Here is a 25517-nt window from a genome sequence, read left to right as displayed (position 1 = left end):
ACAACACACACATACACACCTTACAGGCCACTATTCATCAACCTTCATACCTAGTGATTCAGAAATGATAAGTGGTCAATTTAAGTAACCACGCCCCAGTACTGCTGTTTCAGTTACATGAGCACACGTTATCAACTCTCTGTCTTCATACAAAGCTCTGACTTTTAACAAATCACTTAACAATCCGCAGTGGGAAAATGATTCACCTCAGAGGTCAACATTAAAACAGGATGTGGTTGACAGGATAAATCACATGCACTGCAAAACACCCAACAACTCAACTATTTTCTCTGCTCATCAAGACTGACTGGTTGTATTGGTTCATTAGAAAATGTGTTGAGTTGTTCTGAAGTTACTTTTCAATGTCAATGTAGATACAATGACTGGGTGAAGGTATATCGGAGTATGAGGATGTTTATTTTTGTCTTGTTGGTCACATTTAACACTGTCAGTTGGAGAGAGGTGTGGGATGCTACAGTCTGGAGGTGTAATGCCCAACATCGCATAACGTGTCATACAGTACTTGGAGGCACACCGAGGCAACATGACACACACTATTATCATGAAGAGACGTAACTATTGCAGTTTCCACAACTTCTATTTTAATCCAGTTTAGAAGGACCAACGTCATATCAGGCTCATACACAATAGAGCTAACACAGAGGCCTCCCAGAATGCAAAACACAGTTGGCGAATGCAAACATTATATTTTCATATCCTCATACGTCACAGGTGGTGTACTGCATGGGTGATGGACAAAAGGCTATGATTCAGTTAAGGATATTCCCATCATTATAGTCAATTATTAGATAAGTTACGGATTTACAACCAGACTAGGTCAAAAGAACATGTAGGACACTGATAAACTATACAGAGACATTTTGTTTAATTAAATAAGAGCAACTCTGAATTAACTTGTTGTTGAATTGTGCTAGGGCTTCTGTGGTTCCAGGTTTTCATTCCAACCAAGCAAGAACACACCTGACTAGACATATTCAACCAACTGAATCGCCTTCACACAGTTGATTTGTTGGATCAGGTTTGTTCTTGCTCGGTTGGAATGAAAACCTGCAGCCACAGCGGTCCTTTACTGGATAGTTTGAGGCACCTGTGCTATACAAATAATAATTTCCAAGGATGTCTGGGATTAGAACGGTTTCCCTCTATAAAACGCATCAAACATACTTGTAATGTGTAAGAGAGATTCTATTTAAGTTTACTAGCTGGTCTGAGCCGATACTTGGGCATAACATTACTTTAAGCTAAATGCATGCTAACATGCTGCTTTTTATCAAGTATAATAAGGTTTACCACGTTCACCAACTTAGTTTAGCACATTAGCATGCCAACATTTGCTGAATAGTACCAAAATGACTAGTAATACTACTACTAATAGTTTTGCAAGTGTTTGGTCTTGATACAGCATTACAGTAAAGATACACGGACACAGACATGATCATGCAACAAAAACACATGCACACTCATAACCTTCTCTCCTGGGTGAGTTGTTAAGGCACAGAATGTTACCGAGGGAACAAACCGGCATGGGGCCAACCAGGTAACATGCACATGTGTACATGTTCACAAACAGAAAAAAATGGACTTCTTGTGTCTGTTTGTTATGTGGGCTATAATGAGATTGTACACTTGATACCACAGGGTGCAGGCAGTTAACCTGCCGTACTGTATGTGTGTGTGTGTGTGTGTGTGTGTGTGTGTGTGTGTGTGTGTGTGTGTGTGTGTGTGTGTGTGTGTGTGTGTGTGTGTGTGTGTGTGTGTGTGTGTGTGTGTGTGTGTGTGTGTGTGTGTGTGTGTGTGTGTGTGTGTGCTTTCTATAGATCAACATGCTGGTTTATTTCAATGGTAACGCTCCCCCTAAGTTAGATCAATAAGGAAAAATAACCAATGGAAGCTCATATGCCAATAGAGAGCCTTGACAGTGGACATTTCACTTCACTTCCCTTGTTGTTATGTAAAGAAAGTACGCAGGCAAAGAAGGAAACAACAGGGAAATGTTACATTCTCTAACTAATGTAATCTTAACTTTAATCTTTAACTTTATTACTCTACTTTGGTCATAAATGGGCAGTGAAAGAAAAGATGAAGACAGGTCAGAGAAAGCAACCTGTAACCTGGACTACATAGAAGGAGGTGTAACTTAATATTGGAATGTGATCTGCATGTTTTCTTGGTATTTTATACGGAGAGCAGGTAACTTAAGACTGACACACTCACTTGGTCTCTCTCCCCCTTTCTTTTTTGTTCCAGGAGGATGATAGAGCAGAGAAGTCAAATGTTTAGTCTAATTTTTAGTACCCATCTAGATCACAATAGGTGTAATGTGAAAAAAACAAGTGTATGGGTTCTGCCTTAATCGATACATTTGGTGTCTCAGAGGTCTGAGTTGAAAATAAATTAGCTTGGTAAGAACCTATTTGCACACTCCTGGTTTTCTGTCTGTCTGAGTTGCATCAGGGGGGCTGATGGAGCCCGAGGTCTTGAGTTATGGCTCCATGTGCCCTCCCTGTTGCTACTGAGCAATAGACAATACACAAGTTCAGGGACAGCAAACTAACACCAGTACAACAGGCATTGTTATACTAATCAATACCCCAAACACAGTGTCTGTTGAAATGTAATATAATGAAAGTATGTTTCATGGTGTACCATTTCCTGATTGGATCCAGGTCAGTATTCCTCTTAATTGCCACTATAAAAACATTTTTATACCACAGTAACTCATGTGTCTCATGCACTGACCCAAATACTTCAATTACTTCAAATACTACAAAGTGACCAAACGCAGTTGTTCAAAAAACAAAACAATTTCTCTTCTATTCATGCATATTTTGTAAAAAAAAAAAAAAAAAAAAAGAAGCTCACTAGCAGTTTGCTCAGTTGACCAGATCACGGAAGTCCTCTGTTTTACCTGCACAAGACTGTAGCTTTAGTTTATGTACAGATCTCTAAAAATGCTCCTTCTGTGTCCTCATCATCAGCCCCTGTTGCTATCTTTCAGCTGCCTTTCTAACCATTATGTGTAGGTACTCAACCCTGAAACAAATCCCTAAGTGATTAAACTCAAACTAAAAACCTAAATATCAAGAAAGAATGTGTGTGCATTAGTAAACAAATATTAAAATGTAGTACTAGGGGCTTAAATGACAGCTGGGATAACGAGCCAAGCCTTTATCTGAACATATCAAATTAGGAGGCAGCTGGACCATGCTGTGCTGAGACAAACACAACAGCAGGGTTACACAGGTATCCAAGAATCCACATAGATTCAGAACAAATCATTTAAGATGAGAGAATTCACACTAGAAAAGGTCAGATACACTGGGGAAGGCTGCACACACAGACTAGCAATCCCAAAGAAGGAGAGCACAAATGAGATGATACCCTTGATTACAAAGAAGACTACCTTCACACAGAACCTGTTGCTCTTCATCCATCTCTTCTTCCTCCTCCTGCTCTGTGCTTCCTTGACTGGGAAGACAAACATACTCATCTTCCTCCTCCTCTTCTTCCTGCTCCATGCTTTCATGACTGGGCAAACAAACATATTCCTCGTCCTCTTCTGGCTGGTTGGAGTACTCCAGCTCTTCTTCAGTGCCAGCAGCTGTAAGCAGTGCCATCCTCCTTTGGCACTAAGGCTATCCACTAAACCACAAAGCCTGCAGGTGAGATGCCATGACTCCTACATGCGCTGTGTGCATTAGTGGGTGTGTGTGTTTTAATCTATGAATCAATACCTATTCTGTGTTCGCCCAGATGTGAAAGTAAACACCTAACAAAGTATTCCAAAGAGGACAGTGGGTGTGTACAGTGTGGACTGCATGTCTCTCTAAACTCTCCATTTTACATGACTGGCAGAGTCGTGTCTGTCTACATCTGTCACCAACCAAATTGTGTCAGCTGAGTTTCTTAAAGTGTGTGTATCATTTGTCCCCTGAGGTAGCTCTGCGAGACAACCAGATAACCTGACTCCTCCTCCTCTCCCCTGTGAATGGTCAGTGAATGGCCTACTCTACTTTAATGTAGACAGGGGGGAGTAAACAGACACACAGTATGGAGGAGGCTGTCCATCAGCATTTTTAAAGTCATTGAACTATGTTTGAACAGATTTAACACATCAACTGAGAGCATTTAAAGAAATCTGTAATACTTATCTTTATCCCTGTAGTCAATCATTTACTGTAAGTGGAAAAAAACTGATATGGGTCAGGCTGTCACCAACAGGAGAAAATCAGAGCTTAAGGAAACGCCTATTTCTCAGGTAGACTTCAAATCAATTTTTACAACCCCCACCCCCTCAAGTGAAACTGACTTGGTACAGTCCTATTCAGCCCCTATGCTGACAATAAGGCAGGGCAAACAATAATAGGCCTGCCCCTGTTTCAGGGCGTGCCAGTCACAGTGAAACCTTTACGGGTGACTGTTTCTGTGCATATTTAACCTCCGACCGGTATCATCAGGTGAGATTCATGGGACAGCAAACTTTATTGGCTGGAAAGGTGGCAAACAACCATATTAGTAAAGGAATATTCGAAACAAGTTTTAATATGCACCATACTGGGGAAGTCATAAGGGACAAACATCCGATAGAATAGACCGTTTAAGCTTTTTTTCCTCCCCAATCACTCTTAATAAGATATAATGTGAAACAGAGGAGCAAAAATGTTTGCTTTTAGTTTAAAATCAGAAACATGTTTATCTTGCAATTAAAATTAATTAAAAATATAGTCCACAGTATATCTTTATTCAACTACAACCAAATAAAGTGACTGTGCACCGTGTTCTCTATGAACTTCACAAATAGGGTGAGAGCTATGATACAGGGCTGAGTTCACCTATAACACTCACGTAATTCCTAAAGTGGAGATGTAGAGGAAGTGTATGTTGAGACAAACGCAGCAAGAGCATGTATAGTCCAGACAGACGGGCCCTGAGTTTGGAATCAAAAATCCCAAAGCTGCTTGCTAAAATTGCATTCTGTTAACCACTGAGCTAACCCTGAACTGTGATGAGACAATATCACAAATGTTTTGACAAATGACAAAATCAAACAAGTGGGATAAACCAGTGATTTAGTCATATGGACTGAAGTGAAGAAAACATACTTTTCAGGAGACTACAAATAGATATTAAATAGATAAATCCAATGAAAATTAATTGGAAATACAGAAAAGGCATTTCAAACTACTTCCATGAAAACTGGCTCAAAAGGACTGTTATTGTCAACTCGACATGTAACAAAAGACACAACTTGGACAAGTTTTCAATCGGGGTTTATTGAAAATGGACGCAAAGGACAAATCTAAAGCCAAACTTAAAAACCTGTCTCTACACACCTGTCTCCCTACTGGCAAACTTTAAAACTATGTGTTTTGATATCGAAAGCATTCTGGAGTCCATTTGTAGTCACCGTCATTATCATGTTGTCGTCAGGCCGAAAGCTATTGGGTCCCAAGATTACATCAACATAAGGCTTATGCAATCACTACTCAGTCAAAAAATCATAGTTCATAGCTCGCCTGTGTACATTTTAATAAACTATAATAAATGTTACTATTTTTGAGAAATGATTACCAAAATATACCTTCATGTCTTCCAGGGGTTTCTTTCACATTCATAAAGACAGATAGATGTCTATCTCTATCTGTCTTTATGAATGTGTGAGTGTTATAGCCACAGTGGGAATTCTATCAAATTCTGCACGATAAAAATAACAGTATTTTAGAATAAATCAAGAATTAATACTTAGTTCTCTAATTTTGATCTCCACTGTACAGTATATGCTGTACTGTATGTCAATGTCACATGTCCATTGAGCTGAGCTAGTACCGATTCTTCATAATTGAATATGAGCTGCATCAAAGCCGCCCAATTGTCTGCCCATTAGTCACTGCTCAAGTGTTATAATTACTGTAATTGGTCTAGAAAACTCATGCCAGCTCAGTGCTGTCCTGTATGCTTGAGTAACTCCCCTCAATGGTCCTTTGGATGTAATGCTGCAGGAAACAAAAGGAGTCCTGGACAACGCCGCTCAGAGCTTCTAAGCAGTTTTGTCCCTCTACCGTTGCCTTTCTGTTCACAATCACTCCACTTGTTTTTTCCGTTTTCCTTTTCATACACTCACCCGCTTTTCACCCCATTTGTGTATTAAGTCTCTGTTGACATGCTTTGTAGGCTAGTCCTAAATTGGACCAAGAATTCACACAAACAACATGTATGACAGTTAAACGTATAACTGTTGAAAGAATAAAAAAAATCCATTCAGCTAAAACAATGATTTGTATTGCTCAAGGCTCCACATATCTCTTCTTGTGTCCTTGGGGCCTCTGCCCTACTCACTGCTGTTTTTGGCACAGAAACTGTAGCAACATTACCAACAGAGCAACAAGGACAAGGAAACAACTAACCGTCCCACTTGAGTTTGGAAAACACAGATGGTAAGCCTGAGTAAAGTTAACCAAAACTTCAAGATCAAATTATTTTTAAAGTGATAAATTTAGACTCTAAAAGCAAAGGTAAACAATAACGATTTGAAAGCTATTACTTGGACTTAGAAACAAACAATTTTATTTGCAAAAGTTTAAATGCTGATGCAAAAATCCATGTTTTGCCTCCAAGCTTTATTCTTGTTTCCTATAATTATCCCTCCACCCGGTCACAACTCCTCTGGAAGAATAGTCTGCCCTCTTTCTCAGCCCCAGCCCTCTGTCCTGGTTGCCATCCATCCATTTGTTTCAAAGGCTGCTAAAAGTGCCAAGGAATATTTGGCCGGCTGCTATCAACAAGGGTGGCTTAGAGCAGCATGCAAATCATTGGGCTAAAAATAAGCCAACCTACTTCCACATCTCTCCTGCATATGTCTCAGAATAACACCAAACCAGCTGCTTTCTATTCCTGCCTCTACACTCCACAAGAAGATGTATTAAATAAACTGCATGTGCCCCCATCATTTGGTTATTTGATCATTTCAGCAGCATTTAACAGTTGAAAATCTTGTCTGTGTGTAGCAGGAAACATGTCTGTCTCCAAAAATCCAATGACCAAAGACTTGAAATCAAACCTGGGTTAGCTGCCACAGCTTAATAATATTGCAGACATTTAAGCTGCACAGCTCTTATCAGGGAGTTGCTGAGCCGTTATGTAAGAATCTCTCCAGAGCAGCCCTGCCACACATACATAATACAGCACACATAACAACCAATAGATCACAGCACCAAAAGGCTTGTAATAAACCAACCACTGCTATAACCTGTTGTCACCACATGTAACCTGGCCAGGCACAACCAGTCCTCCATATATTTTGTGTGTGTGTGTGTGTGTGTGTGTGTGTGTGTGTGTGTGTGTGTGTGTGTGTGTGTGTGTGTGTGTGTGTGTGTGTGTGTGTGTGTGTGTGTGTGTGTGTCCTCTAGAATCATTATCCACACAGGTTACTGCTGCTACTACAAGGCAATACAACACACTGCCATAAAAAACTGAGTAGCATTACATAATGCACATCACTGCTCCTAATTCTGCTCTTAATGGGTAACTTTACAGTTATCCAGTCATCTTCTATTCATTATATCTTGCTTTGTTTTTTACATTATAACATTATATTAAATGTATTGTTTTACATTTACATTAGTTTGTTTTGTTTCACTGAAGTAGAGATTATTTCAATGCTTTCACTTTCTCTCGACAGACTTAGCTTCCTTTCACTCAGTTACTTTGTCACTTAGTCTGCCAGCTGCCTACATATTCATAACATATTTATTCTCACAATAAACCGTTTTCCACCTGTGACTACCATGAGTCTCTCCAGGTCAGCCGTCAGCAGCCATGATAAGCAGGTAGCTAACATAAAAACAAACAACTGACACTGGTTCACAACCAGTAAAGAGGAACCATCTATCCCCAGTCCCACACCTACACCCACAGCTAGTCACATAAGCTACTCTGAGCCTATTTTAGTAGCCACACTGACTCAGCTGTCTCACAAAACTACTACCTACTGTATCGAGTAGACACTGGCTGCTGTAGCTACAGCTTTAATGCTGGCATTTGTCCTTAATGTAACATCTGCGTTGGTATTTTCTTGTCTTGTAAATGCCAGTCCACAAGGTCACATTCTCTGGGTTGTCTTAGATGGAAACTAGAAGAAAGAAAGCAGCTCAAGCTGACTCCACAAGGGGTTTAGTCAAAGGGCCATACAGGTCTACCCATTCGTTCTCTTCATCAAGCATGTTAATGTTAATCCTGTAACCACCTCTCTCTCTCTCTCTCAAACAATACCTGCTTTTTTGTACTCATTTTATAAAAAATGACTATTTGTATGGTTTTGCTCATAGCCTATCCTCGCAAACATTCTTCAATTTACGACGTGTGATCTCTTACCATGTCGACACAGCCTGTAACATCAGTGAGTAAGAACTAGATGTCACTGCATACTGTAGCAGACTGTTGTCTTACCATCAGTACACTCCTCATAGTACCAGTCCAGTTCGTAGTAGTCTGCCTTGACAAACCTCTGACCTCTGGTCAGGCCTCGTCTGTTCATCCTTTTACTACTTTGACAGACAGCTGTATTGTTTCCAACGTCCCAGCATGCTTTGAGACAACCAGTAGTTGCTGTGTTCTTATGACTTGCTGGTAGTGTCCGTTACTCAGTCACAGTCCAGTTCTGCTAACCCAGCATGCTTAGCAGTTACCAGCTGGCACACAGTCATTACTGGTGACGGTCTGCCATTCTCATATGTCCTTTCTTCCCCACACTCATTAACACCAAACCGTCAGCATATTATGCTCAGTATTTGTTGTGTTGGTGGTGCCATTTCTGCATGTCATCCCACAGAACCGTTACTTGCGTCATCAGTTGCCAGCTGCCACTTTATTTTTGTCCATAATTTCCATTTAAGCAAATGTTTCCTGTCAGTCTGCACTGCCTCTGTGTCCTTTGGTCTCTGTCTGTCTTCTTCTTTTTCTGTCCATTAGTTTTCCTCAGTCACTCCAAAGCTTCAGCAAATGTGCCAGATTCTATCCTCTCAGGTTTCCATCTTCTTATCCTGCATCCTCTCAGTTCATCTTCCTGCGCTCCTGACAGCCCATCCTCCGGCCGGATCTTTCAGAGGTCATATTATAACAGTTCTCTTTTGTTACATCCCCTGCTCAGTGACAGCACTAGCTCTACACATGGCCCACCGCATCTCTAACAATGACTCAATAAACACAGAGATAGAGAGAGTGAGGGAGAACGAGCAGCAGCAGTCACGGGTTTTGCAGCAGAGAGGATGACAGTCATGACACAGTAGAGTGGGTGGGGCGAGAGGATCCCTACAGCCAATCAGAGGAAGCAGGATCACTAACTTGCTCCCACCCTCCATTCGCATGTAAGCATCAACCCCCTCCTCTCCCCTACTGTGTCCTTCTGTGAGGTTGCTATAGTAATGGGCTCAGACTCCAAGGCCTGATGGCATAGCATGTAAAAGCAGTTAGCTACAAAGCAGTTTAGTGTTGGCAGAGGTGATGTGGCTCACCTAAAATGAATGAACACAATGGGAATTCAAGGACTGGTAATTTTATCCGGGGGAGATGAAATAAGCACATACACAGTGCATGAGAGACAACAATTATGTGTCACAAAAGCTAAATACAATCTATTCCAATAATAATGCGAGGAAAATTTGATGTCAGCCAGCTTCTCAGTGCTAACAGAGACTGCCACAATGCATATTATGGAGAGGTTAACTATTTCTCAATACACTTATACATAAGGCCACAACCAAACAGCTATCATGATAAAGGCAGACTCACATACTTATACATAGTGGGAGCAAGTTGTTACCTCACTGTATGTAACATATTCTGTTACAGTTCATCATGTGTTACTACTGTATAAAAATACAGGAGATCCAAGATGTTTCATGTCTCTTTTATTCCATGTGTCATTAATCTGAATAGCAATTAGCACTCATAGCCGCAGTCCTTGCACTTCCCTTTCTTATTTGCCAATCTGCACATTTGTACCCTTGTCCATGCTTGTCAAAGATTCTGGATTTCCATTTCATTTCCTGACCTCTGTAATTTATTGAGTCTTCCTAGAGGGACAATAAAGATAATCTTGAACCTTAAACAACTGGTAACAATGCTATATATATTCATATTTTTTAAAAGTAAAAACATATATTTCATGACCACTGTTGGCAACTGCTACACCAAAAAAAAAACACTGAAGGAAGAAGCAATATTATCCATGTAGATACAGATGCTATTTTTTATATGATTGTCAAAGGTGACCACCAGCTACCTTTAAGCTAGCATGGCTACGGGAACATCAGTCAATGAGACAACCTGTCTCCTCCATTTAAATACATGTGTATGTGATGTCATCACAACATGAAGTTGAGCTCCAATGGTCAGACGGCTCCATGTCATCATGTCCTCCTCATGTAGCAGGTTACAGCTTTAAATAGATCCATAACCACCTCGGTGATGTAACAGTGTGCCTATTACACTGTTCCACTATTTAACCAGAGGGGGCTCCAAACACAGGAAATACAGTTCAGTAAACATATGCCTACATACTATCACCTTGTATGAAGCATTTGATTAGAGAGGAAACAACCCCAGACATCCACACTGATCCTGTGAAGCACAGCTCTATGACCAGGACGAAAGCAATATGGCCTATCCCTCCTCATTCATGGCCCTTACAGTGTCAATACCCCGCCATCTGTATGAGGCAATACTGAGCAGCATCTTACCTGGGGGGTTAGGGTGGGAGGTGGGGGGCATGTTGAATATTTAGCAAAACACATCTTGCAGAATGTCTCATACTGTTTCTTATGCAATATGACCTTGTCATTGCCTCTTAGCCTGGCTGGCTACAATGAATGTCAAGGCCAAAATGACTGTCAGCATGGGGCAACAAGGTGAAGTTACAGTTCTCAGTGATGCCTATTTAAAAAAAGGACTCTTGATCTATTTTAGGCGCTGTTTTTAACCCTGAGTCACCTTCCAAGTAGATGTGAATTAGAACTGAATTATTAATGATGAAAAAGTCCACTTTACAATTCCTTGGTCTGTCGTGTGTCTTGTGCACATGTGTTTGATGTGAGCTTGTGCAAGTTGATTTGCTTCCAATCGTGTGCAAATGGGTGTGTGTGATATACAGTCAGCCACAAGGCAGCTCTTAGTTTGATAAGAGCAGACACGTGCATAAATACACAACGAAGGGCTGAGTGCAAGGAAAAGCAAAACATCAGCCAACAGAGGGAGAGAGACACATCATGCACGTCTGTTGTGGAAACCATGGTCAGCTGTGGCAACCATGGTCAGCTGTCGCGCCACCATGTCTGTCTGTCTGTCTCTCTCCTTCCCTAGGTTAGAATATTTCTTAAATCTCTCACCTCTAAATCTTAAATCCTTATTCTATCACCCAATAACAATTTCCTGAAGGTTAAATCTACTTACAGTATCTGTCCCCAGTGTTTGACATAGATTTGCTGTTGAGAGTATTAACATGGTCATTTCAAGAACACCTGTATTTTGATGCTAATATTTGAGAAGGGGGCAGTAATACTAAGAATGACGCTTCATCTTTGTCTAATGTGGATTCATAAAACATTTATAGATTTCCCGTCTGAACAGAGATGGTTTGCTTTAACAGAGTTACATTTGTGTTTTAGCAAACCTATCTTACTTCAACAATAGCCATCATCATATTTAAAAGAAAGTTGGACACTTTATTTTTACATAGTCTAAATCCACAGTATGTAATGAACTTACAGAAGTATTTGAGGGTCTCCTCTATCTGTTCAGTAGTCAGGTCGAGGGAAGAGTTGGGCTCCACCAGTGGCGTGTGCAGCCAATCATCTTGGTCGTAGCCGAAGATGGTGTCGGCCCTCAGCTTGTAGACTGGCAGCTGTTCCTCCAATAAACTGATAATCTCAAGCTCCGGCAAATCAGTACTGTTACACACATCTGCACAGAGAGAAAGATACACTGTAAAGTTTGCTCTTTTACTTGACAATAGAACATTTTTAAAGTCATGGTAAATAGGCATTCCATGTTGACACTGGACAAAGAAAATGTTGTCTTCAGCAGGGAGAAAGGTGTATGATTGTGTGCCAAAAACAATGTAACAATGTCACTCCTTATTTATAATCCAGCCCACCAAGATATTTCATCAGCCCATTCCAGCTGAATGTATAGGATGCCCTCTAGTGGTAAGAAGAGGAACTAAGCCACCACTCCTTATATATATTGTGCAGCACCAAAAAAGGAGTGTCAATTTGCATCTTCAGTTAAATTATCCAAAGCATTTCTTGGATTTGGGCTTTACAGTGCATCCCCTTTGGTTGTATTATACTGCAACAAATGAAAATAGAAACCTACATGTTGTGCCACGACCTAATCTGTTACTGGCTGCCATCTACTCTGTATTTGGGTAAAATAATAGAGATTATACAGTGGAGATCAAAATTAGAGATCAAATAATAACTACCTGATCAATTCTGAAAGAATGTTAGAATAGAATATCTGCTCTGGCTATACCACGGCATGTTGTCCAGATGAGGTTGGGCGTTCCAAGTCTGTGATTTCAAGAATATTGAAACTTTACAAGGACACAGATTAATTTAAGTCCCTCAAAAAGGCCAGTCCACGTAAAACAAGTGCACGAGAGGACGGGTTCATGTGAAGACTCTCAATGGGGAATCGGTTCAACACTGCAGATGGAGTTGCTCGCCAGTTCCGTGCTGAACAGGGCAAGGATCTGTTTCAGCACACAGTGTCTTACTGTTAAAGACAATTTGAACTGAAAGCCCACTCTGCAGTGACCAAACCTCTCATCAGCAGAAAGAGTAAAAAGGGCGAGACTTGCCTTTGCTGAGGAGCAGGTGTGTGGACAGAAAGGAACTGGTCCAGAGGGAACTTCAGTGATGAGAGGACGTTCAATTTATTTGTGTCTGATGGGAAACATTATGTTTGGGGGATGTTTTCTGAAGCAGGATTTGGGCCTCTTGTACAGCTACATGTCAGGGTGAATGCAAATGTTTATGTGATTGTATCGATTCTGCAATATAAATCAATATTTTGTTTCCATAGAAAGTATACATTTTTTGGTCGCAAGTATCGATACATTAGGTCCCATTAAAATCCCCCTGGCACTTTGCTTGCTGCCCATTTCCTTCCCTCGTTCGCTTTGCAGGAAGAGCTACATGTATTAATTCCGCCAGCCGCTAGTAGTCTAGCTGTCTGTCCAGCAGAGATGGGGACTTGAGATGTGCGAGCGGCCACACTCTGCAGATGACACAGAGAGCACGTCACCTGTTGCTGCTGCAGTCAGATTACCGTTTGGCTTTTATAACTTCAAGCACAGCCGAAACAAAAAATCACAGAATGCAACGTCTGTGTTAAGCTCTGCTACACAAACTATCAACGTTAGCTTGAAGTCATTCGAAGCAAGGGCCTCTACACTTCCTAATCATTTTTTAATCCTAAAGCAAATATACATCAAAATCGGGCATAATCATGAATATATAATGCAGAATATCTACAGTCAGATGTGTCTGCCTCCAAGTTATTATCAAATGTCTTCAAATCCTCCAATGAGAGCAGGACCTGGAGTTTCAGGTGTGTCTGTAATTAGTTCAGGTAATGGGAGCAGCAGACTTTCTTTATTTACACAAGATTATAAACTGTCTGTTGGGATTTTGTGTAATTATACAATATGGTTGAACTTCAACTCTTTTATTATTTATTAAAACCATAAGAGACTTAATTAGGACTTGCTGCTTCCCTCAGAGACTTGACTCGGACTTCCCCTCAGAGACTTGAGTCTTGACTCGGACTTCCCCTCAGGGACTTGAGACTTGACTCGGACTTCCCCTCAGGGACTTGAGACTTGACTCAGACTTCCCCTCAGAGACTTGAGACTTGACACGGACTTCCCCTCAGGGACTTGAGACTTGACTCGGACTTGCAAAAAGTGACTTGTTACCATCTCTGCTGTCCAGTCAGAGCCGTATATTGTGTAATTGATTCTTTCAGTTTTTATTAATTCAATCCCAGTCAATGGAACACTCACAAGATGTCACCAAAATCACACTGTCCCTTTAAAATCTTTCAGTAAATGATGTAAGTGTATCGTATCAAATCGAATCATATTGTTGGATGAATATCATGATATACTGTATATTGTATCATGAGCGGAATACCGTGTATTGTATCGTATCGTGAGATTAGTGCATCACTACTGCCCTAATGTTAACCTCCTTCGGCAACATGCTATACCTTCACTGTAATTGTCAAACCAGAGCAGTGTGATAAACTAGTGATGTCCTGTGGGCTCAGATGTGCTGAAGTCATTCAAAGCTGTGGCCTCTACACTTCCTGTTCATTTTTTAATTCTATAGAAGAAATCAGTGTTTAAATCTCTTCTTACACAACGGTTACTGTTCTCTGATTTTCATCACTGTTTTTTTTCACAAAATAAAGGTTTTTGTTGAAATGTCTTTGTTATTTAAGAAAAAAAAAAACATGCTAGTACAGCAGTGGTAAAGCCACAGCAGATATTCTATCAAATTCTGGGCGGTAAAAAAGAACAGTATTTCAGAATAAATCAAGTATTTATATTTTGTTCTCTGATTTTGATCTCCACCGTTCATCTCAATAAGTAATCTGTGACATGCCAGCTAAAACCGGTCTACAAACTCTATGTACCTGCTTAGCAAAGTCAACAGCAGCCTTCCACTCAAAAACACTGAGCCAACCAGAGAGCCACATTTGTTTGGTGCAGTGGAAAACCAAATAATCTTACCTAAGCTTTCAGCTATGTGCCTTTCTGTTCACACATTACTTTAGTGTCCTATAAATGTCATCCATTTAGAACCATCGGTATACACATTCTCTCTGATAACACACAGAATTGAGGTTATGGTCACTTTTTCTTAAAAAAAAAAGAAAAAAAAGAAAAGAAATGTGGAACTAAGTAGACAGAATCAGCACAAACATCGAATGAGAAATAACACAATAAAAAAATAATAATGTCCTTTGTTTTCCTGTTTCCCTCTGTTTCTGTCACTCTCCTCTGCTGTCTCTCTAACAATGCTGTCTCTCACAGTTTGCTAATCCAGAGTGAATGACTGACTGTGCTGAAATAGGACACACACACGCGCACACACACACACGCACGGACGTGCACACACGCACGCACGCACGCACGCACGCACACCTGGGGAATCAATCAGCAAGCACAGCCAACTCTGTAAGTGAGTACTGGATTGCATTTCATTCATGGAATCGGTGGTGCCTTCTGGATAATAAAAAAAAAAGTGTTAAATCCCAAACTTTTACTCCTGAAACAAAATTATGAAGCTAATAAGCCGGATCTCTATTTCAATGAAGTCCCCCTGTGAAGCCAGAAGCCATATTGAGTTTAATGTAAAGTCTATGGATGTTTCAACTCTGACCATAACCCTTCATGAAGCCATATAATATTTGCCCAAACATAATCCAAATGAGCAGATTTCTGGTCATAATCATACATTGATTACGCTGTCCTTCGAGCTGTACTAACACACAATCTTTCTCTGCCTCTCTCTCCAGAACAACACACTGTAGGTAACAGCAGGCAAACAGCTGTTTGTACCATTTTACCGTTTGTTGATCAAGCTGCCCCCAGCAGACGGTTTTCTTGATAAGATAATCCTTTTACCCTTGTTCTTGGATTCATGCACCACCAGTGCTGACTTGTGTCTGGTAGAAACAACCTCTGAGTATTTCCAAGTATTGGATGGATCCTGATGAGGATGTTTTCAGAATTGATTTAATTGATGAAAAATCAAATTTGTTCAAAAACACAACTTTTCTCCTACTGCTCATGGCTGCTGCATCCTCTGTCTGAGTCACTATGTTGCAGCACCTGTCTCTTTTAGGCTTCCCTCCCGAAAAGCTGATTCTGTTCTGATTGGTCAGCATTTCCTGGTCTCTGCCAAGACTAGTAGAAAGAGGCTGAGTCACCAACTGAGTAATTGGGGTATAACACAATAACATCTGGCCTCTGCAATTGCAGAGAGGCTCAATAGATATGAAATATGACTAATGTACCTCAGCTCCTAGAATGACTAGACTAACGATAGTATGTGAATGAGGATAATTATAGCACAAACCCTTCCACGTTAGGAGTGCTGACAAAAGGTCAATGGAGACAGCAAAAAATGTGTGTGTGAGTGTGAGTGTGTGTGTGTGTGTGTGTGTGTGTGTGTGTGTGTGTGTGTGTGTGTGTGTGTGTGTGTGTGTGTGTGTGTGTGTGTGTGTGTGTGTGTGTGTGTGTGTGTGTGTGTGTGTGTAAGTGTGTGTGTGTGTATGCTCTATGGTCAAACAGTCGATGCAATTTCTCTTTTTGGCACATCAGTAGAAGTTTTCAATTATCTAGTTTTCATTTAGTTGGAGATTATTTTCACAGTTAACAAATGGAAACTTGTCGCTAAAATAGTTGCAAGGAGTGCAGAAAAACTTAACCAGGACTGTCCAAGGTACAGAGTAAACAAAGTATCACATGATGTCGTTTACAGACCATCAGTTATGAGAAACACAATGACTACTTTACATCAAGCAGGAGATAAGTAACACTTATTTTTCACTCTTAATACTGAATCAATGTATTAACAAGGAGCACCCTGTAGAAACCAATTAAGTTTTAACTTTTGACTTTTTGGATCAACAAACAATATTGAGCCATGACCAAGAGAAGTTCAAGTTCATGTCCAATATACAAATGTAAATGTAGGCGGCTGGCATGAAGAACATAACCTGTAGGGTCTTGCCAACATTAGCAGCTAGAATCAAGAGCAACAAAGTTCAAGTTCAAGTGTAAGAATAGTCCACTGTCAGTCTGAGCAATAACACACCAACATGTGCAGAGGACACTGACAGACAAGTGAAAAATTCTCATTCTGTAGGGTATACAGTCAAAATACACACTAAAAATGATCTGTGAAGACGTGGTTACAAACACATGGGCTGGATTCATGTTGCTAAACAGAAAAGGGCAAGTTTAAATCCTAGTGCAATGTCCAACATGGCCGCCTCCTGTAATCGATTACAGTACAGTAGTGCTACTTATGGTAAGTTGACCTTTCTACCAATAAATTCATTGTAAACTTTTAACTTTTAAAAACAATTCATATAACTTACAATGTAAGATTTAACGTTATATATATTCTTCAGACCTTTAAACATAGGCTTGAAAAAACAAACCGCTAACAAACCCCTGAAGGCAAACCCCCGAAGCTCCCTTAATTATACAATACAAACAGCTGGTTCACAGACAGACAGGAAGACAAACAAACAAAGGAGAGATAGAGATAGAGATAGAGAGAGAGAGAGCGAGCGAGAGCGAGAGAAGATCTATCTCACTCTATCCAGATATTAGCCAGGCTCAATATAAACTTGAGACCAGCCCAAACGGGCAGATTCCCATGCTGTCCACAGTGTACTCACTCATGGTGCCTAGAGCCCGACAACCACCAACTCTGCTGCCCTCCGATCACATTTTCCACTGGACCAAGACAGGGCAAGGTCGCAAGAAAAAACACAGAGAGGAGAGAGAGAAAGAGCGTTGGGAGGGTGAGAGACAGGAAGAAGAAGAGAGAGGGTGCAAAAAGTTTTAGAGGACGGCACTGAGTGTAAGAGACAAAAAGAAAGGCAGGAAAAGGGGAGGGAGGAGAGAAGAGGAGAAGAGACCCGAGCCAAACTGGTTCGTCATGCCTGACATGCCAATGACGCTATCCGCATGGACCGCCCCGCAGCTTGCTCTCCCCCGCTCTCTATTCCTCACTCTGACAGCCAACAAACCCAGCAGGACTCTTCCTTCGAGCTGTACTAACACACAATCTTTCTCTGCCTCTCTCTCCAGAACAACACACTGTAGGTAACAGCAGGCAAACAGCTGTTTGTACCATTTTACCGTTTGTTGATCAAGCTGCCCCCAGCAGACGGTTTTCTATATCAAACTCACACATGGAGAGACGGGCCTGATGAAAGATACTATGTGATTGAGGAGAGAAAATGCAAGTGTAATACATTAACTGCAAGAGCAACGGGCCTTCAAACAGATTTACCAGTTACAGCAGTAATCATGGCCTGTACAACACAAGTAAAGCTGCAGCAGAAGAACTGCCAAAAACCCACTCAGTGCGATTTTCATGAAATCCTCCAAATCCCTGTGTGTTTGGCACTGAATGGCTCCTGATAAGAGTCATTTTGTTCCTACAGTAAGCTTGCACACTACACTTATCTGTTTGTAATTACTAGTTACAAAACATCCTGATTATTTGAGCGGTTAGGGTGTTTCACAAGTATGTTAAACCTTGAAAAAATAGTTCAAAGTAAGACATCGACGATCATTAGCAACTGCACAATACCAATATCTCTGTGCAATAATGTGAATACTGTGTAGTTAACCTTCCGGTCTGTTTACTCCTCATAATTTGCTCTTTACTGTTTACTGTACTTACTTGTTAATTTGCACTGTTACTGTTAACTTTTTTAAGTTACATTACAGTTGCAACACTGTTGTTTTTGTTATTTGCCCTATCGTCTTTGCGGCTGTAACCTTACAAATAGTCACTGTGGGACTAATAAAGGATTATCTTATCAAGAAATGTTGTAGAAATGTTTATATGAGTTTTAGTAACAATTGGAACTTGTTCTTGGATTCATGCACCACCAGTGCTGACTTGTGTCTGGTAGAAACAACCTCTGAGTATTTCCAAGTATTGGATGGATCCTGATGAGGATGTTTTCAGAATTGATTTAATTGATGAAAAATCAAATTTGTTCAAAAACACAACTTTTCTCCTACTGCTCATGGCTGCTGCATCCTCTGTCTGAGTCACTATGTTGCAGCACCTGTCTCTTTTAGGCTTCCCTCCCGAAAAGCTGATTCTGTTCTGATTGGTCAGCATTTCCTGGTCTCTGCCAAGACTAGTAGAAAGAGGCTGAGTCACCAACTGAGTAATTGGGGTATAACACAATAACATCTGGCCTCTGCAATTGCAGAGAGGCTCAATAGCTGGTGCACTATCATAAAACATGGGATAAAAAATGGGGGGAAAAAAGAAAGAAAAAGAAACGGCCCAAGGCCACCCAAGGATCACCTGTTAATGTGTCATACCCCAAAGATCAGCAATTAATTTTTTTGGTGTCCTAGCCTCCTTCCATAGCCTTGGTCTCAGCAAAGACTAGTTGAAAGAAGTGTGAGCTTTTGGGTATGACGGATGTAACCGGAGCTGCGCTGTTGAAGGATGGCGGCAGATGGCGCTACTAATAAAGGGATGGTTTCTGCTCAGGTGCTCTTTGGGCTCACTCACTTTCTAATGGATGGCAGATATTTACATATCTTTACTTTTCAAATACAATATGCTCCGACCCGAGGCCAACTGCAGACGCCTCAGTAAAATTAATCAGTCACCCCATGCTAGTTTATTTTTTCTCAAATTTAAATGAAAAGATTCAATGTAAACATTACTTTTTTTTTTTTTTTACATATTCCAGAGTTATACACAATGCTGAAAGTGTATTTCTAAATATAAGTAAAAATAATGATAACATACATTTAAATGTAAAAAGACAATAAAACATAAGGAATGAAGAGTAACAAAAGCGTATTTTGGATAGTGCGGAGCTATTGAGCCTTTCGGCAATTGCAGATTTTACTCTGCATGTGTCATACCCCAAAACTCAGATCTATTTTTTTGGTTTCCTAGCCTCCTTCTATAGCCTTGGTGCCTGCTCCACTATTCCATCGCCGTATTACTGCAAAGGACTGAGTGCAACTTTATAGTCAAAAGTCACAACAGCCTGCTAAACCAAACACAAGACAACCGGACATGTTGCAGCCGTACTAAGCTACGCAATTAGGTAGCAATTAATAACAAGCAACCAATATTTGCAGCTTTGTCTGCTGTCAGCATGTAGCTACATGTGGGGGACTAAAGCAGGATTTTCTACCATCAGAAATCACAAATAACGCTTTATAAACAAAACACAACACACCAGGACATGTTCCAGCAAGAGTGTGATACGAAGATGGCTTAACATCAGACTGCCGAGAAAGTAGAATAAACTGTCTGAAAGGAGGCGTTGACAGCAGTCTGAATCCTGAGCAGCTCTGCTCATAGGCTAGACTGCTTACCCATCAACACGTGTACCTCATTATTTGAAACTTTTGTCACGTTTAGCAAGAACATCTGACAAAGAGTTTCAGTGACATCATCGGCCTTGTGAGAGGTTAAATACCTGGATCTCACACCAGTTAGTTGGACCAGTCCCAGCCTGGTCAGATGCGTACATGAACTGATGAAGCCTCTTGGATGAGAGGTGAAACGTCTTCCTAGACAAATAACCAAGTCCAGTTGCTTTTGACTGAAATTGCTTTGAGGACGAATGAGAACATTCACAGGCTGACATTATAGCAATATATATATATATGACAGAAAATATGGAAAGTTACAATAGGTCCACATTAATGTACCTTTCATGACAAAAGTCAACGAAAAGAGTGGCCTGACTATAAGCTAAAATCTGCACTGAGAACCAGTTTTCTCCACTAGAACCATTCAACCAAATGCTTTTATAGAGTTCTGATGGAGCTACAGCACAACCCTGTCCAGAATCAGACGGGGCTACAGTTGAAAGCTGCCGCTGGTCACAGAGGGTATGCGCATGAAATACAGGAGAGTATGTCAACGTGGTCAAATATCACTGACAATCTACAAGATGTGTGTGTGGAAGGCTGCACCAAGGTGTTCAAATGTCACTAACCCTGTAAATCTCAGTCTAATATGTGTGTGTGTGTGTGTGTGTGTGTGTGTGTGTGTGTGTGTGTGTGTGTGTGTGTGTGTGTGTGTGTGTGTGTGTGTGTCTTTACTTACATGTTGGCTTTTAGAAATTGTAGGTCAGAGTGGAAGTGAAGTATTTCACAGTATTTGATTATTTCCAAACATTTTCTAGGCACTTTGTAGATATTTGGTCATTTGACAGCGTGACTGTGGCCTGAACTCTGTATTGTAATGACACACAGCCATCTAGAGTCAATAGAGTGGATGCTGGACTCAATCACACTACCAAACATGACAGTACTGCTGGTTAGGTTACAACAACTAGCAGTATGATCCCACAAGACATGGTCATGTGCTGATTTTGTCAATTAAGAGTCAAGAGGGAACTGACTTTTGAGCAAAGCTAACTATTTGACCTCATCAGACATCAGACTTAACATATTTTTTTATTTTTGCATGACAATACAAGAAGAGTGAAAACGTGTAAAATTAAATATAATGAGAACCTGCTAACAAGTTGTAAAGGTTTTTAAATTCTTGTTTCAATAATGAGCTCCTGTTGTGTAAAATAAGACATCTACAAGAGCTGTAAACTATCAAATGAGAAGGCATGGACATGACCATATGGCCATATCAGATATGTAAACATGCAACGTCACATCTCAACATCACCGCTTTTATGAGCCTGAAAGTGAGCCAGAAAAATACAGAGAGAAAACAATCAAGGACCGTGCACTTCTTTGTCAGGTCAGGGGGAAATCAACCTGGGTACATTTGTCAAAAACTGACACAAAAGTCAATGTTTTCACTAAATTATATGCAGATGCAAACTATTATTAAATCATTTCAGTATTATTATGCAGCCTATAACTAAGGTAATGCAGTTCAGTCTGTTCTGTGTGAATTATTGAGCCAGCCTGACAGATGATTCAGACTTTCCATGTACTAAACACTGTATCCATGGCAACATGTGTGGCCTTACACTGACAGTTCAAGTTTTTGTGTGTGTGAGTGTGTGTGTGTGTTCATACAAACAGGAACTACGCTCTGCTCTAAACATTACAGCACAATGGATGTTTTTCCACATGCTGTGGTTTGATCAGTCAGAAAGCAGACTCAGCAATTTGGATTCTACTCTGTTTGACCACTTATGTAACTTTGCCTCTTTCTCACTCAAGTTCTCTGTCTGCCTGGTTGCTCCTGATTTCTCTCTCCTCGCTAAGCATCCAGTAATATCCACAGTTACTCAACTCTTTACATCACTGCTGGCTGGTAACCACGGAGAATTAACCTCACGCCCAGGAACTGCCCCATGGCAATGAGCTGCTCTATTCAGCTCTTTGTGTTCATTCATCCTCAAAACACACACACACACACACACACACACACACACACACACACACACACACACACACACACACACACACACACACACACACACACACACACACACACACACACACACACACACACACACACACACACACACACACACACACACACACACACACACACACACACACACACACACACACACACACACACACACACACACACACACACACACACACACACACACACACACACACACACACACACACACACACACACACACACACACACACACACACACACACACACACACACACACACACACACACACACAATTAAAGAGACAAGGTATAATTAATATAAACATATTATAGAGGGCCTGTGAATGGTCTCATTCGTCCAGGTCATCGTTATCCTCAAAGCAATTTCAGTCAAAAACTGATTATTTGATATGATATTATAGAGGACGGTTGAGATTGTTATAGTAACCCTATGGTGCCAGCAGATGGCAGCACTGACCTAACCTGTTCAACTGTCCTGTCCTTGAATGACTTCATGTTCAGACACATGACTACTGTAGATATAACAACAGCATGACATTTCATTATCCGATTTTGCAACAAAAAAAAGTATTACACTGTTGGTGGTTACACTAACATGTTACCAATGTGCCTCTGTTTGGTTCAAACAGAGAATGCTTTGAAACTTCCAAATACATATATTTAAACAAACAATGTTAAGCTGGAATCTAAATAGAGTTTCAGCAGCAGAGAAAGAGAAAAAATGAAGCACTAACTGGAATGCAATGCTATTCTCCTCCCAGGTGTATATACATAGCTAAATATTAAAGTTAAATATTGTTCCAACACTGAAAAACAACAGCTCACACTATATTACAACACAACAAATAAGGTCATACATTTCCTGCCAAATGTATCAAACACTTGACACAGGATCATTTAAATTGGAACCAATGAGCTTCAAAAAAGCTTTGCAGGGTTACTGTTCTTGACTAGACTATACCACATTTTACTGCACTATGTGGTGTTTATTTGACTTAACTTGCTTACCTAGGAAGTAGACTTTAACACACTGATCCTGTGACCATAGAGTACCAGCTCTGCAAGATTTCATCCATGCAAGCCTTCACAATGGTTGCGCTAAACGTCAAAAACTTCCCCAGCTTTAAGAAACTGAGACGACAAAGCAAGAGGTTGGTTTTCTCCAATTGGTGAACTGACAAACTGCCTATAGTAATGAATGTTTATCTATCTGTATTTGTAAGCCCTGAGATAGACTGATGACCTTCCTGGATTTTGCCCATGTTTTGCCCTATAGGACTATGTGAAAGGATAAGCTGGTTTGCACCGAATAGCTGTATGGATGAAGAGTAGAGATAAGAGAGTGCTCCATCAGAAGCTCCAGATTTCTTATTGCCTTGCTTTTGAGGCTGTAACGGAGTAGACGATGAAGGGCCTTTGGTGTTGAAATAATATAAGGAACTGAGGTCATGGTCAATGGTGGGAGGGTGTGCGCTATAGGAAACTACAGGAAGGCCCTTTTTCCTGTTGTTTGTCTCAATCACTGCTCAACTCAATCGCCGTACTCTACAGGGGAATTGTTGGGTCTATGTAAATCATAAATAAGTCATAGAGTGTGGTCTATACCTAGTCTGTAAAGTGTCCTGAGATAACTCTTGTTATGATTTGGCACTATAAATGAAATTGAATTGAACTGACTCTCGAGTCTGGTGCTGGTAAAGTGCTTCGCAACCCTTGTGGCCAGGTTAAAGTGGCTTTGGGCCAGGTTGTATTAATCTCCCTTTCCCTTTCTTTGGGCCCCATTCCTTACGGTGACAGCTGTCTTTTGGAGTTTCATTCCAAGAGACACACGATGGTGTGCTGGACTCATCGCCTGGTACAATGGCTATGCATTGCGTGATTCGATTTGACTTTCAATTTTAATGCCATAATACTATTCAATTTTCAATTAAAACATTCTTTTTCAGCACTGACAGCTTTGCCATTGTTTAACCATTGAGTCCTGATTCCTAAAGACCAACAGGTATTATGCCCGGACTACTGTGATTTACATATTTCTTCAAACAGATATATAGATATTTTTGGGGGGAATTCCCCACACAAAGGCAATTTAGTCAAATAAAAATAGTTTATTTAAAATGGGGAAATTGCTTATCCTGCTTTTTATTTCGATAATTAAAATTGAAAGCTCATTTTGATCAATTTTTGAAAATTGAAATTGTTACTCCCATAATGCGTCAGTGTTTGTTTTCCAGGTTGGGACAATCTAGACTGCTGCGTGATCAGGGCTGCAGAAAAAAAATATCAGAATCAATATCCATTTATCTTTTATCCCTTCAGTTGTTCAAAGTGTCTGCCAAATACTTGGTCCAGACAGGCTCATTCACACTGTAAAGGGAAAGGAGATGGGCCACAGCACAGCTAAATTGTGACCACTGGAGACGAGACATTAGTGTCCCTCTGCTCCCTTGGAGAGAAGGATGAGTGGTGAGAGAAAAAGAGAGGGGGAGATGAATAAAAGAGTTGATTGAGACAGTCCACTGGGAGCTCCTCTCACATGCTGGTTTATACACAGAGCTGAGGTCCCCTGGTGCTGCTTTACTGACAGGATGTGGCATTAGAAAGGGGTCACAGAGAGGGACAGTTTCTCACAGCTCCACATAACTCACTCTCACCATCTTTCTCAGCCTGCAATGTTACTCCCAGCTCATTCCAAAACCATTAGAGATTGTGGGCTGTTTTTATTGCATGCCTTTAATTGAGTTAAATTCTGATAGGTCTGACGTCGGAAAGCATTTGACAGGTGAATTATACATTTATGCATCTAGTGCTGATTCAACGCTGCCAAATGGATTCCAGTAAGTTTTGTCTACCTATGGTTATAATGTATGCATGTAACATTACCAGTAATGGTCTCTGCATCTCTGTAGGTGGCCGTGAACTCCTGCAGTGCAGTCGGCGAACTTGCTTCACTGACATAGTCCTCCTCTTCCTCCTCTTCACAGGCCGATCGGAGCCCTGGGTCGTGTAGCCACACTGTGTGTTCGGAAGACTGTTTAGGGGGCGGGGCAGAGGAGCAGGATGAGGTATAGGGAGGCGACGTCTTCGGTTCCAGCTTGGCGCCGAGTGGTTACTGATTTAAAACACGACCAGCCATGGAAAAAAACTTGGATTCGCCAAAATAGCAATGAGAAAAAAGAAGCATTTGTCTTGTGTGAATTATTGGCCTCGAGCGGACAGAAGTGGTCAGGAAGTCTAGAGCTTGGGACAGGTGGGAATTGGATAACCTGAACCACACACTTGG

The 25517-nt window shown here is 40.8% G+C and overlaps 1 protein-coding gene across 6 annotated transcripts in view; it reads right to left on the bottom strand.

Annotated features, from left to right (window-relative positions):
• Positions 1 to 25306, bottom strand: part of trak1a (trafficking protein, kinesin binding 1a) — a 41705-nt gene extending 16399 nt beyond the window's left edge. For 5 of the 6 annotated variants that reach the window (XR_014593318.1, XM_083919209.1, XM_083919212.1 and 2 more), the window contains exons 1-2: positions 17500 to 17668; positions 11782 to 11976 (exon numbers count right to left, since the gene is read on the bottom strand). Coding sequence is in view for 4 of the 6 variants with exons in the window: in XM_083919209.1 (XP_083775335.1) it covers positions 11782 to 11976; positions 17500 to 17503 (199 nt within the window). In the remaining 2 variants the exon portion in view is untranslated. Of the gene's footprint in view, positions 1 to 11781; positions 11977 to 17499; positions 17669 to 25117 lie in introns of those variants that run through there. The other variant, XM_083919210.1, reaches the window with a different exon arrangement.
• Between the last annotated feature and the right edge of the window lie 211 nt (positions 25307 to 25517).

Source organism: Echiichthys vipera (genome assembly GCF_963691815.1).
Source record: "Echiichthys vipera genome assembly, chromosome: 8".
Classification (NCBI taxonomy): Eukaryota; Metazoa; Chordata; class Actinopteri; order Perciformes; family Trachinidae; genus Echiichthys; species Echiichthys vipera.
This window is presented reverse-complemented; position numbering and strand designations above follow the sequence as displayed.